This window comes from Citrus sinensis, chromosome 5, assembly GCF_022201045.2.
Source record: "Citrus sinensis cultivar Valencia sweet orange chromosome 5, DVS_A1.0, whole genome shotgun sequence".
Taxonomy (NCBI): Eukaryota; Viridiplantae; Streptophyta; class Magnoliopsida; order Sapindales; family Rutaceae; genus Citrus; species Citrus sinensis.
In genome coordinates, this window is record NC_068560.1 from 30,328,047 (window position 1) to 30,339,067 (window position 11,021).

General features: G+C 36.8%; 2 protein-coding genes across 3 annotated transcripts; one reads left to right on the top strand and one right to left on the bottom strand.

The window, feature by feature from the left end:
- Positions 1-382: 382 nt before the first annotated feature.
- Positions 383-2,090, top strand: LOC107176338 (protein SOB FIVE-LIKE 5). Of its 2 annotated transcripts, XM_015528642.3 has the most exons (4): positions 386-1,014; positions 1,110-1,193; positions 1,270-1,330; positions 1,432-2,089. In XM_015528642.3, the coding sequence occupies exons 1-4, from the start codon at positions 661-663 to the stop codon at positions 1,473-1,475; spliced, it is 543 nt and encodes a 180-aa protein (XP_015384128.2). In that variant the 5' UTR covers positions 386-660; the 3' UTR covers positions 1,476-2,089. The 2 variants fall into 2 exon arrangements, with proteins under 2 accessions (XP_015384127.2, XP_015384128.2); XM_015528641.3 differs by lacking the exon at positions 1,270-1,330 and having other exon boundaries at positions 383-1,014; positions 1,432-2,090.
- A 723-nt stretch (positions 2,091-2,813) lies between these two features.
- On the bottom strand, positions 2,814-10,438 carry LOC102629361 (WD repeat-containing protein PCN). The gene is made up of 11 exons (XM_006472251.4): positions 10,016-10,438; positions 9,758-9,901; positions 8,910-9,216; positions 8,759-8,822; positions 8,442-8,555; positions 8,160-8,322; positions 7,727-7,880; positions 6,960-7,549; positions 5,031-5,212; positions 4,190-4,450; positions 2,814-3,445 (listed from the first exon to the last, which is right to left on the bottom strand). Exons 1-11 carry the CDS (start codon positions 10,172-10,174, stop codon positions 3,130-3,132), a joined length of 2,454 nt encoding a protein of 817 aa, XP_006472314.2. The 5' UTR covers positions 10,175-10,438; the 3' UTR covers positions 2,814-3,129.
- Positions 10,439-11,021: the final 583 nt, after the last annotated feature.

Below are 11,021 nucleotides of genomic sequence, written 5' to 3' on the forward strand. Positions count from 1 at the left end.
CGGAATATTATGAAAGCTGTTTTTAGTCTTCTCGGTAAAAAAAAAAAAAAAGCCAAGAAATTCAAAAAACAAAAGAAAAGACGAAATCTGATACATGGATAAAATTTGTTTTCTGATTTTAGTCTTATGCTCATTATGTAGTTAAAAGGATGACGGGGATTAACAATGAAACATGTCTGTTTTGTTGAAAGGAAGACAGACCATGAAAATTTAATTAAGGGGTTTATTTTTTATTATATGTAAAATATTGTCAACTACCAAGAGTCAAAAGATGTGATACAAGTGAAAAATACGTTGAAAATTTACACTGAAAGTGAAAGGACACGAGTAGTGGCAGCCCCATTCTAGTAGAAAGATCAAAGCTGAAGATAACTACTGTTACCATACCAATTTCTACTGTTTCCTTTCTCTTTCTCACGCTCACACAGCCACACAAAGCCAACTGGCAATTTTGGTTGATCCACTGAGTTAAAAAATAAGATGGAGCAAAGGAAAAAACTAGTCTAGGATTTGAGTGTGATGTCATTTGGTTTATTTTTATTTTCTCTTGCTCTTCTACTTAAATAGACAAAGAACTTGAATGAGAGCGTGGGTGTTTGCACTTTCATTTTCTTTAAAAAGGCATTGGTTGAAGAGAGTGTCTTAAGTGTATTAGTAATAATGAATCTATCCGCTTCACAATGTAAATGTAGTAGCAGTGGCAGTGGGTGTGAGTCTGGGTGGACTTCGTACTTGGATCAAGCATCTCTTTCAAGAAACAGATACCAATGCTATAGTCTTGGTGATGGACATAATGAAGAAGAAGAAGAAGATGACTTGTCCATGGTGTCTGATGCATCTTCAGGGCCTCCTCATTATTGCGAACACGATGAAGATTGCTTTGATGAAAAGGGTTCTTTTTATTCTCCTCATTTGCCTTCCGAATTGGCCCCGGCAAAGAGCAAAAACAAAAAAAAGATCAAACAACAACAGCATAATTCATATCTCGATGACACTGCTAGCTCCCCTGTCAAGGCAAGTTTCAATGACATTGCTAATTGTTCATAAATTTGTAGTCTTGGGAAACAAATTTTAGCTAATGGGTTCCTGAAACTTCCTTATTTGTACAGAAAAATATCAGTTTCTCCAAGAATGAAGCTTCAGTGGAGCAGGTTTTGGGGTATTCACAAGGCTTCTCTACAACACATTTAAGGGTACTGTGGTCGCTATTCTCTCTACCACTAGTATATAAAATGTCCGTCTTCTTATATCCTGCCAATTCTCTTGCAGGGAAAATCAACTTTCAAAAAGCATTTTGATTTCTTGCCATCCTCTCTGGCTGGAAAAAAATGTTAGCTTGCTCATTCTTACTTGTTCAAGACCTGAATTTAAAATTAAATGATTCCTTTTATTCCCAGAACTAATTTGTTGTGTATCGTCTCTGGGCTGCAGGTGGTTTCAAGGAGGAAAGTGGGAATGACAAATGGCGATTGTAATATGTTTTTCTCCACAGCAAAGTTGCTCAGGATAGAGAATTGGGATTTGGGAGGCATGTAAAAAACATAAAATCATGCATTTAGATCTCCCTAGGGGTCTTGTTAATTTGTTTTCACTTTTGTTTTATTTTGTTTTTTTTTCCCCTCCCCTATTCTACTCCTTTTAATATGTTCCTGTCAAAGCTGCGGGAAACAAGCTGAGACCAATAAAAGTTAACTGTCTTTCCTGTCTACATATTTACTTTTGCCACCAATGCTAGTAACCGATTAGTTATATATCTTCTGTGCATACAAAATAAACCTATAACAAAGCAAAGCCAATATTTTATTACATGAATCACAAAACCAACCACAGTGCTCCTTCTGATGTCATGGAAGAAAGATTAAGAAGAGCGGATTGAATATCTGAAGAAAAAAAGCTGGAAACTGAAGGGTGGAAAAAAACAAGAAAAATTTTTAATGCTATGATAAGAGTTGTGGTCCATTGAAGAACAGGGTGTCTTAGCATATTTCATTGATAAGAGAGAAGGCAAGTAGGCAACCGCACAGGACACATAGGATATGAGAGAAATCAAATGAACATCCAAAATCCAGAGGCCAATAGATGATATGAGATGACCCACCAGTTTCCACATCAGTAATTTAATTTGCCAGCCTAGCTTCCTTCACACTAACTAGGTAGGGTTGGTGAATTTGATAATCCACGGCCGGCCTAATAGCACTCGGAACAAGACAATTTTCCACATGGATGTAACCAAAAGTTAAGCTTCATTTTCAACCAAAAGCGGCACCCCCCCCACCTCTTTCTGATAGCTACCCACTAAAAATGTGATCCATACACACAATACTGCTACATAATTATTAAATTTGTTTTGGCCTTTTTGCCTTCCTTTCATAATCTTTATTTGATGATTTGATCCTCAAAATTAGTACCCATATCCTGGAAAAAGACTTTAGATTTTACGAACGGGACAAGATCACTACCTCTTGTCTTCCTCCAATCAAACGTTCTTCCTTTCTTCTCCCTCTCAGAAGGCAAACTTAGCTACTCATGGCAACTAAGCAAGTAGCGGGTGAAGAAAGCACCCATCATCCAACCAACCAATCTTTGTAGTTGAATGATTTTGCATTACTTGGCAAATATTCCCATGCCTGTACCAATTCTGGCTTCAAAGCGCAGTAAGGATTAAGGATTCGTCCCGGTCCAAGAATCTCCTCCATTACATTGTGACAAAACAATACAGAATGCGCGACTATGAGAAAACTGAAAACTGGCTGGGCTTTATTAACGGATAACTCTTTAAATTAATTTATTAACCATTAAACGTAAGCTAAAAATTTGGTTAAAAAAAAGTATTTGTCAATAAATCAATGCACATACCCATCGAACATACAAATTTATGGCGTAAAAGAATCATGGAAGACAAAATTGACTAACTTAACATGTTAACAAAATTTTTCAGAGGAATACAATACACAACATGCAGCATAGCTGCAGAAACCCCTGCCTGGCCTCCCAATCTTTGTCATCTCTTTCCAAGCATTTTGTCCCCCCTCCTCCCACTTCACAGGTTTCTGATGAGGAGAAATGGGTGCTTTTATAACAGAAGCAATCTGTTGCCACATTTGAACTCTCCCCAGCTGTGTATATTAATTATGTTCCATAAATATGTCTGTGAACAGGGGCATCGAAAGTTTTAACCACTTCCAACCATGGTTTGTCAATGATCAACATGGAACTTTTGGAAAGGTGTCCAATAAATAAAACAGGATCTCTGAAAGCAAAAAATTCAAAATTTTTTCTACCATGCAGTTTATTAGACTCTGTTTGGCAGTCTCTCAACTTCCGCTTCAGCCTACCATTGATGGGTGTACTAGCTATCTTCCTCAAAGCAGACCCCTGACCACTTACCATGTCAGTCTCATCATCTGGATCCACTGGTCTCCCAAAGTCAATCACACACATTGCCCTACACCACAAACAATGTTTTAAATATTAGAATGCCACCAAAATAGATTATAGAACCCCAATAGATTATCACAATACTCTGCAGGTCTCAACATATTCTACAATTTGAAGGAACGAAGATTACTTAGTTCAAACCCAAGAGAGAAAGGTAGGGTCTGGGAGAGGCCCAGCCAATGAGACAGCATGAAAGGGACAAGTTGAATGCCAATGGGAATAAGTGAACAATATGCAGAATGCAAATATATTGCAGAGCATGCCATTTAAATTATAATGTGAAGCACAAAAGAACTGCTTTGCAAAAATGACCAAGTAAATCAATTAAAAAAAGTCTGTACAAATTTATCCAACTTCTAGTTTTCCTCTACAGAAACAAGTGCTGCAAACTGACTAATGAAATAAAGGAAGACAGAGAGGGTATACCAAACATACTTGCATTTTCTTTTTCTTAACCAAAAAACAGATTGATACCATAGTAAACTATAGACTCAAAATAAGCACCAAAATTCTAAATCAGCATGCATATGCCAAAATACAGATTGAACTATCTGCATCACCAGAGTGTTTATTTGCTTCCACTTATACTTCTAAAGTTTTATTTATACTTTGATTTAGTTAAGTGCAATCTTCAAATTGAAAGCTGCTGACAGAACACAATTCGAGTAGGAAAGAGAGAGGGGAAAAAAAAGAACAGAGAGAGAGAGAGAGAGAGAGAGAGAGAGAGAGAGAGAGAGGGAGAGAGTCGCACCTGGCACTATAAATGATAACAGATGATGAGCTAGGGGAAGGTGAGAAAGAGAGCCCAATCACCTCCCCAGGAAATTCTTGATATCTCCTCGGCAGAACAAATGTATGCTGCATTGACCATTCTCCTAGCTGTTTAGCCTCCACATCAAATACATAGACCTGGTTTGAAGAGGTGGTAATTATAAGAACATTGTTATTCTGAGGAGGAAAACCAGCAGCTGTGACAGAAGCACCTTCCAATCTTGATATGAACCAGTGTTGCCTGTTCCAACAAACCGAAATAATTATATCCAATGAGGAGCTTTGAACAGAGAATAAACAACAATAGAATTTTGCAACATCCCTCCACAGTACCCTATCATGCATATCCAATAATTTGTTCTAGAAAGTTAGGAATAGGTTTCAGATAAACTAATAAAAAAAATATGAACAAGCTGTTTCAGAAATTAATATTTCAAAAGAATAACCAAAAAATTGTAAAATGTTCACACCGAGCTATAATACGTGTTTAAAATTGTTGCAAGCCAGCTATCGGCTGTGAACCATTACACTGGAGTGACTAAAACAATAATCCACATAATAAGTATTATAAATAGGTATCTACAATCACTACGGAGTCCATCATATAACAGTTGACGTTTTAACACATTATCAGGCAACTATAGTTAATCCCTCAAATAAGCATAAATAACTTCAGTTACAGGTTAAACGCGTAATTAGGTTACACATAGACACGCATTCCTCGTAACAGAAGATTATTTTATCAATAGATCTATATATAAAACAGACACTAGTATAATTACTAAAAAGAGAGGGGCAAATATAAATACATCCACACACACCTTTGAATCTCCAGGTTGAATATATACACATCCCCAAAACAGTTCACGGCAGCCAGCCACTGCCCATCAGAACTTGTAAACATTTTTGTTATAGGAGGCTCACTAGGTTGTATTTCCCTATCATGCTCCTCACGACAAGGTGTGAAAGTATGTAGTAGCTCAGAGCTGCTGACATCCACAACCTGTAGCAGGAAAAACAACAATAAATAATAGTATCTAACTATTTTCTAGGATTTGGTATAAAGTCTTTCTTGTAGCATCATCTTATTCTCAAGGAAAATGCATTATGACAAGGCATTTCATTCAAACTTATAAGTTTATGAAGAAGACATGGTCTCAAACATTTGGAATGCAGAAATTGACAAAGCAAAATAATACAAAACGATTTTTTCATAAAATAAGTACATTAAACAAATATAAAGGAGCACATCAAAGCACACAATTCTTCTGCCAAAAAGAGAGGGAAAAAGGAAAAAACAAAAAACTCATGAGGCAACTTCATTCCCTAAAACTCAGAAACTGAGAGAAAATTAAGAGTTATAGACAACAATTGATCTATCAATTTTGATTCCAGAAGTTGACTAGAAAGACATAAAAGTACCCCACCAATCAAGCCCAAAGAAGATTTCATCTCACTTAAGCTTCTCGAATCCTCCTTGAACAGACAGGTAAATGCTACAAAGCTCTACCAATCAGAGGATATTATGGCTGCCTATTAGACACTAAAACCATTGACCCATTCCTCTATTTGGGCTAAGGATTATATATTATCCAGAGGACCAGGTGCTCCAACCATCAATACAATTTATTGTTTCCATGTAATTGTCTTACGTCCAGGTGACTTGATCCTGCTATATAGCAGACATATTAACTCATTTATATGGTAGAAGATTTGTAAATCCTCACCAATTCAGGTACATTTTCAATCATGTTTCAACTGTTAACATCAGAAAAGGATGCCTTAAGTGGATTTTACATGCTTTAAAAGTGTGTTTGACTCAAGAAATAATTTACTTTCTTAGTCAGAAATGATAATGCCCTTTCCCATGCTTGTTCACTCTTCAATAAGGGTAGGTTGCCTGTAATGTGAGACAGTATCCTGTAATACTTGGGAAGCAGTTCCTATTATAATCCCATAAGAAAATTGGACCACTTCTTTTTCCCAAATAACACCAACATCATGTAGCAAGCATTAACTCACAAAAGCAGAAAAACAAACCCCAAGTACTAAGCTCCAAATATGAATTAACTTCTAATAATTATATTTAAAACACAAATAAGTTTCCACATTAAGAATTCAAACTCATGTAAATCACTAATAAATTACGTGTCAAGCAGTTCCCTGCTATAATCCCATGAGAAAATTGGACCGCTTCCCAAATAACACCAACATCATGAAGCAAGCATAACTCACAAAAGCAGAAAAACAAACCCAAAGTGCTAAGCTCCAAATATGAATTAACTTCCAATAATTATATCTAAAACACAAAATAAGTTTCCACATTGTGAATTCAAACTCAAGTAGATCACTAATAAATTATGTGTCCACATTATGCCCACCATAAGTATTTTATCACTAAACATCATGCTTAAAACCCACAAAACAAGAATAATAGTTGAAAGTCAAAAACATATAACATTAATGATCATTTATAACCTTGTCAACCACTGGGCCAGTACAAAGTAAATAATTTAGAATGTGCAAACCCATTTTACATTGCATTTCCAGGTGAAAACTCAAGTTCTTACTGAGTAACATGGAAAGCAACAAGAAACAAGGGAGATACCAGCCACTAAAGCTAGGAAGTTTACCCAAGTCTCTTCCAAAAGCATGAACCTCATTAAATATGTAAAACAAAGAAAAAAAAATCCCAAATACATTAGGAATCAGAAAAAGAAATGAAATTCTATCAAAGAGAACATACTTACATATATCCTTCTATCATGCCCTGCTATAATCAATTGTGAAGAATCATAACTAAAAATCATGGAATGCGCAAACTGTAGTTTCCGCGGAAGTTGTCTTTTATTGATAATCCATTCACCCTGGCCAACTTTACCCTTCTTCAATTCAAAAAGGCTGGGTTTAACATGGTCTGAATATGCAAAAAGCATCCCAGAGTTAGAAATGGTGCTGCAGATAATTTTCCGGGATGCCTTACTCTTTACTTGGACCAACAAACTTGTACTTGCATGGCCCCCAGAAGAGGAGCGAGATTCTACATTATTCTCTAGACGAACAGAGAGGATATCTAACCGACAAGAATACTGAACTAAAAGTAAAGATGTATGACTGAATATCGTATTATGCACCAGGTGGATGGGTACTCTCTGGGGTGCAGGGCAGATTTCATGTGGAGAGAACTTGGTGAACTCGTTAGCACAGTAGGCAAAGAGCTTAGTGTCATCACCGGCAGAGATAAGCATGGGAACATCTAAGTGAGCCCACTTATGGTAGCTAAAATCAATGGGCTTCTCCCTACCACGACTTCTTTTTACCTTATCTTCTGGCAAAGGATCTACAAGTGAAAAAACACAGTTCAGTAACTGGAAAACAGCTAAAGACCTAAATAAATATCTTGTACACGGATGAAATCATGATTTATGTAAAGAATAATGCATAAATTAAAGTGATTTGAAATTTGAAAGAAACAAACAAAACATCAAACATCAAACAAAAACAAAATCTGACACACCTTCACGACTGATCGGCACAGCCACCGTCAAAGCCCTGACATCATGTGTATGAGCTCTTACAGAGCCAACATATATCCATTTCTTAATTACTTCAGAGGAAGACAGGCCATCATTTGGCCCAATTGACTCACATGAAGCCTTATATAGAATAACCTGCAAAGTGAAGCAACTTAATTGACATAAGATAGCTCAGGCCCAATCAAATAAAACAAGAAGCAGAATGCGACTTAACATTACAATAAATGATTTTTCCCTCGTAACAACAATACGTTGGCTAGGAGAAATAAAGAATAACTACTCTTCCTAATGTAAACACACATTTGAGGAATAAAACAATTTTTCTCAGATATCTTGATGGTAACTCTTACAAACAGCAGAAAGTATTTACTATAAATAGAAGAATAATGCAGGGACGTGACTGTCCGTCCATACCTGACCATCAGAGCCAGTAGAGAACACCCTGTTATGACTAGGAGCTGCAGCCAGAGCATTCACATCTCCTTTGTGAAAAGAATGAGCCTGCAAAAGTGTTCCATGCCGGCTGTCCCAAAACTGAACGCTGCCAGTACTGTCTGCACTAACAAGGGTCCCACACCTAAATTTGATCATGACACAATCAGCAAGGGTAAATGTCTCTACATAAACTTACATCCTACCAAAGCACTAACAATACAACAATTAATTCACAAATACACATAGAAGAACATTTATTACCTCAGGGAAAGTAATGACCATATGCAAAGTTCAGGTCCACTGCCCAAGCCTCCCAGCCCGACCGTAATCCTATATATTTCATAACCCAATTTAGCATCCCAACTTCTAATATACCTGCAAAATTTCCATTGTCGATATATTAAGCACAGTTCTAGATTGAAGGAAAAATGAAAAAGAGAATACTGTACATCTCATAAATGCATTCACATCCAATTAAGCTGTGAGCTGGTAATCATACCAAACCAAAGCTTGCACCAGAAGACAAACAATCATGTAAACTGAAGAACATTGCATGTCAGTCTTTATAACAAACTTACCCATCACTGCTCCCTGAATATAACATATTACCATCAGCACTCCAGGTCACACTTAAAACACGCCCTGCAAATAAAATATGACCACGAAACTTAAAATAAAAATAGCAACAATGACACAACAAGAATAGTCACTTGGGTGCAGATGTCTCACCACTGACCCTAGGCAATGATCTATGGTAAATCAACTCATCTGAATCAGTGATCCTGTATATCCTCACACAACCATCATCACAAGCAAGGGCTACACGTCTGTCCTCAACAACAGATTGCTCATGTAGCTCATCTGAGTCAGAATCATTTTCACTCTCACTGGTTTCGTGATCATCACTATCATTAGATTTATCATTTAAATATCCATTTCCAATATGGTCTGAGTTAGTCACTGCATGCATTAGCGAACTATTAGAGGGTGCAACAGCCATCTGCCAGATTGAGAAATCAATTGACTGCAGTACAATCTGCAGATGCACATTGAGGAAGACATGTTATACAAATTCAGAGAATAAAAAACATAATAACTAGTCTTAATCACGTAAAAGTTGCAATAAATGAGTAGATCATTTAATGAGCCCAAAACAGGAAAATTCAATAAATATATAAACCAACCATAACAAAATGTGCTACAGGCAAGGTTATTTGTTTCACTTCCTTCATTGCTTATTAGAGTAAATATTACCAATACCACACCTTCCTTGATAGTGCAGCCTAAACTCCATCTAGACTTGTATGATTGGTAAATTGATTTGTGATTCCAAAATCATTTCCAGGTTAAACCCGGCATCCATCAAACAAAGGGAAGTTCAAAATAATAAGAATACCTACAAATGAGTTAGTCCATGTGACCAAAAAAAGAAAAGGTCATCATCAAGAATACATTTTACTAGTAACACAACTAGGATTCATTGCAAGTCCGGTGGGCACAGTTTCACTCGTCTAAAGCTCAAGCACGCAACACAATACTCTGTAATTAATAATGCAAGAGCAAAGAAAAGCATTCACCTTCTGTTTCAAATCATAAAGATCCCACTCTGAAACCGACCCATCAATACTAGAAGAGAACAACCGTCCACCAGGCAACCCCATTTTACCAGCATGACACCAAACAAGCGATGAAATTCTTGACTTAGGATCTCCATGAACGGTCTAAACAAACATGAAAACACAAAATTAAACAAATAAATGAAGCACAGGTCAAGCTTGAACCAATAATTAACCGAAGTGAATAAAATAAATCAGTGTTAATAATATTACTATTACCAGCTGACAGTGCCAGCCGGAGGTGCCTGGAGATACTAGCCAAATCTCAAGTGAGCCGTCTTCGCGAGCCGCGGCTACCTGTGAATCGTCGGCGCTGGTGGCTAGGGCTACTACCGGAGACGGCTTCCAGTCGATTGAGCTGTTCCGGTAAATGGGCATTTCAACAACTAAGCGTGAAGTGCGATTAGAATCGGGAGGTTACAAGTAATGTTTTGTGATAGCCTGTGAGAGGATTTAGGGGTAGATTGAGAGAGCATGTGAGAAAGAAAGAAAGAAAGAAAGAAGGCGACTCCTAGGTTTTTGAGGGTTTAAGCGCGGCTAATGATACTCGAGTGTGCCTTTATATCTGAACCGGAACGGTGTGGGTTCGATTGGTACGGTTTGCGAACCGTTTGATGGACCGCGAGCGACAAGGGAATGCAAGTTGTTGTTGAACCTTGCGGTGTTTGATATTGGAAGGATTTGGAGGCCGTGAGGTTTATTTGTGAATCATTTGGGTGGACAAAAACAACCACAATCCATACCTGAACCCAAGACATTCAACCCAAATCAAATTTCAAAATCTGGGTTGGATTTCTATTTACCCATTTAAAAATTTGGGTTGTGTTGGGTTAAGCCTACAAAACCGAATTCAACTCATATAAATATATACAACCTGTATATATACGCTGGAAAGTATTCAAATACTATTTTGTTTACTCTATGAAATAGTAAAAAATAGTATAAAAAAAAATGCTTGAAATTAAACACCGCAACCTGCCGCTTCTAAGCCATATGATAAAAGGGATATTTTTGTCAACCGCTTACATTTTAATTCAACTTTAAATTTTCCGTTCTATATATTTTAACATTAAGCAACGTTAAAAATGTAAATAGCTTGCAAAACTTGAAGAAAACTACAATAATTTTACTGTGACGTAAATAAGAAATTTTAAAATTTAAAGATGCAAACAGTTCATAAAAAAATTTACTTTGTCATCATCGATGACGGACTGCATTGGTCAAG

Bases quoted from the DNA above. Each gene is read 5' to 3' on its own strand.
- LOC107176338 (XM_015528641.3), top strand. From the start codon at position 661: ATGAATCTATCCGCTTCACAATGTAAATGTAGTAGCAGTGGCAGTGGG. The intron at 1,015-1,109 runs GCAAGTTTCAAT...TTATTTGTACAG, and splicing joins CTGCTAGCTCCCCTGTCAAG to AAAAATATCAGTTTCTCCAA. The intron at 1,194-1,431 runs GTACTGTGGTCG...TCTGGGCTGCAG, and splicing joins TCTCTACAACACATTTAAGG to GTGGTTTCAAGGAGGAAAGT.
- LOC102629361 (XM_006472251.4), bottom strand. From the start codon at position 10,174: ATGCCCATTTACCGGAACAGCTCAATCGACTGGAAGCCGTCTCCGGTA. The intron at 9,902-10,015 runs GTAATAGTAATA...ATGTTTGTTTAG, and splicing joins CCGGCTGGCACTGTCAGCTG to ACCGTTCATGGAGATCCTAA. The intron at 8,323-8,441 runs GTAATAAATGTT...GATCAAATTTAG, and splicing joins TGGTCATTACTTTCCCTGAG to GTGTGGGACCCTTGTTAGTG.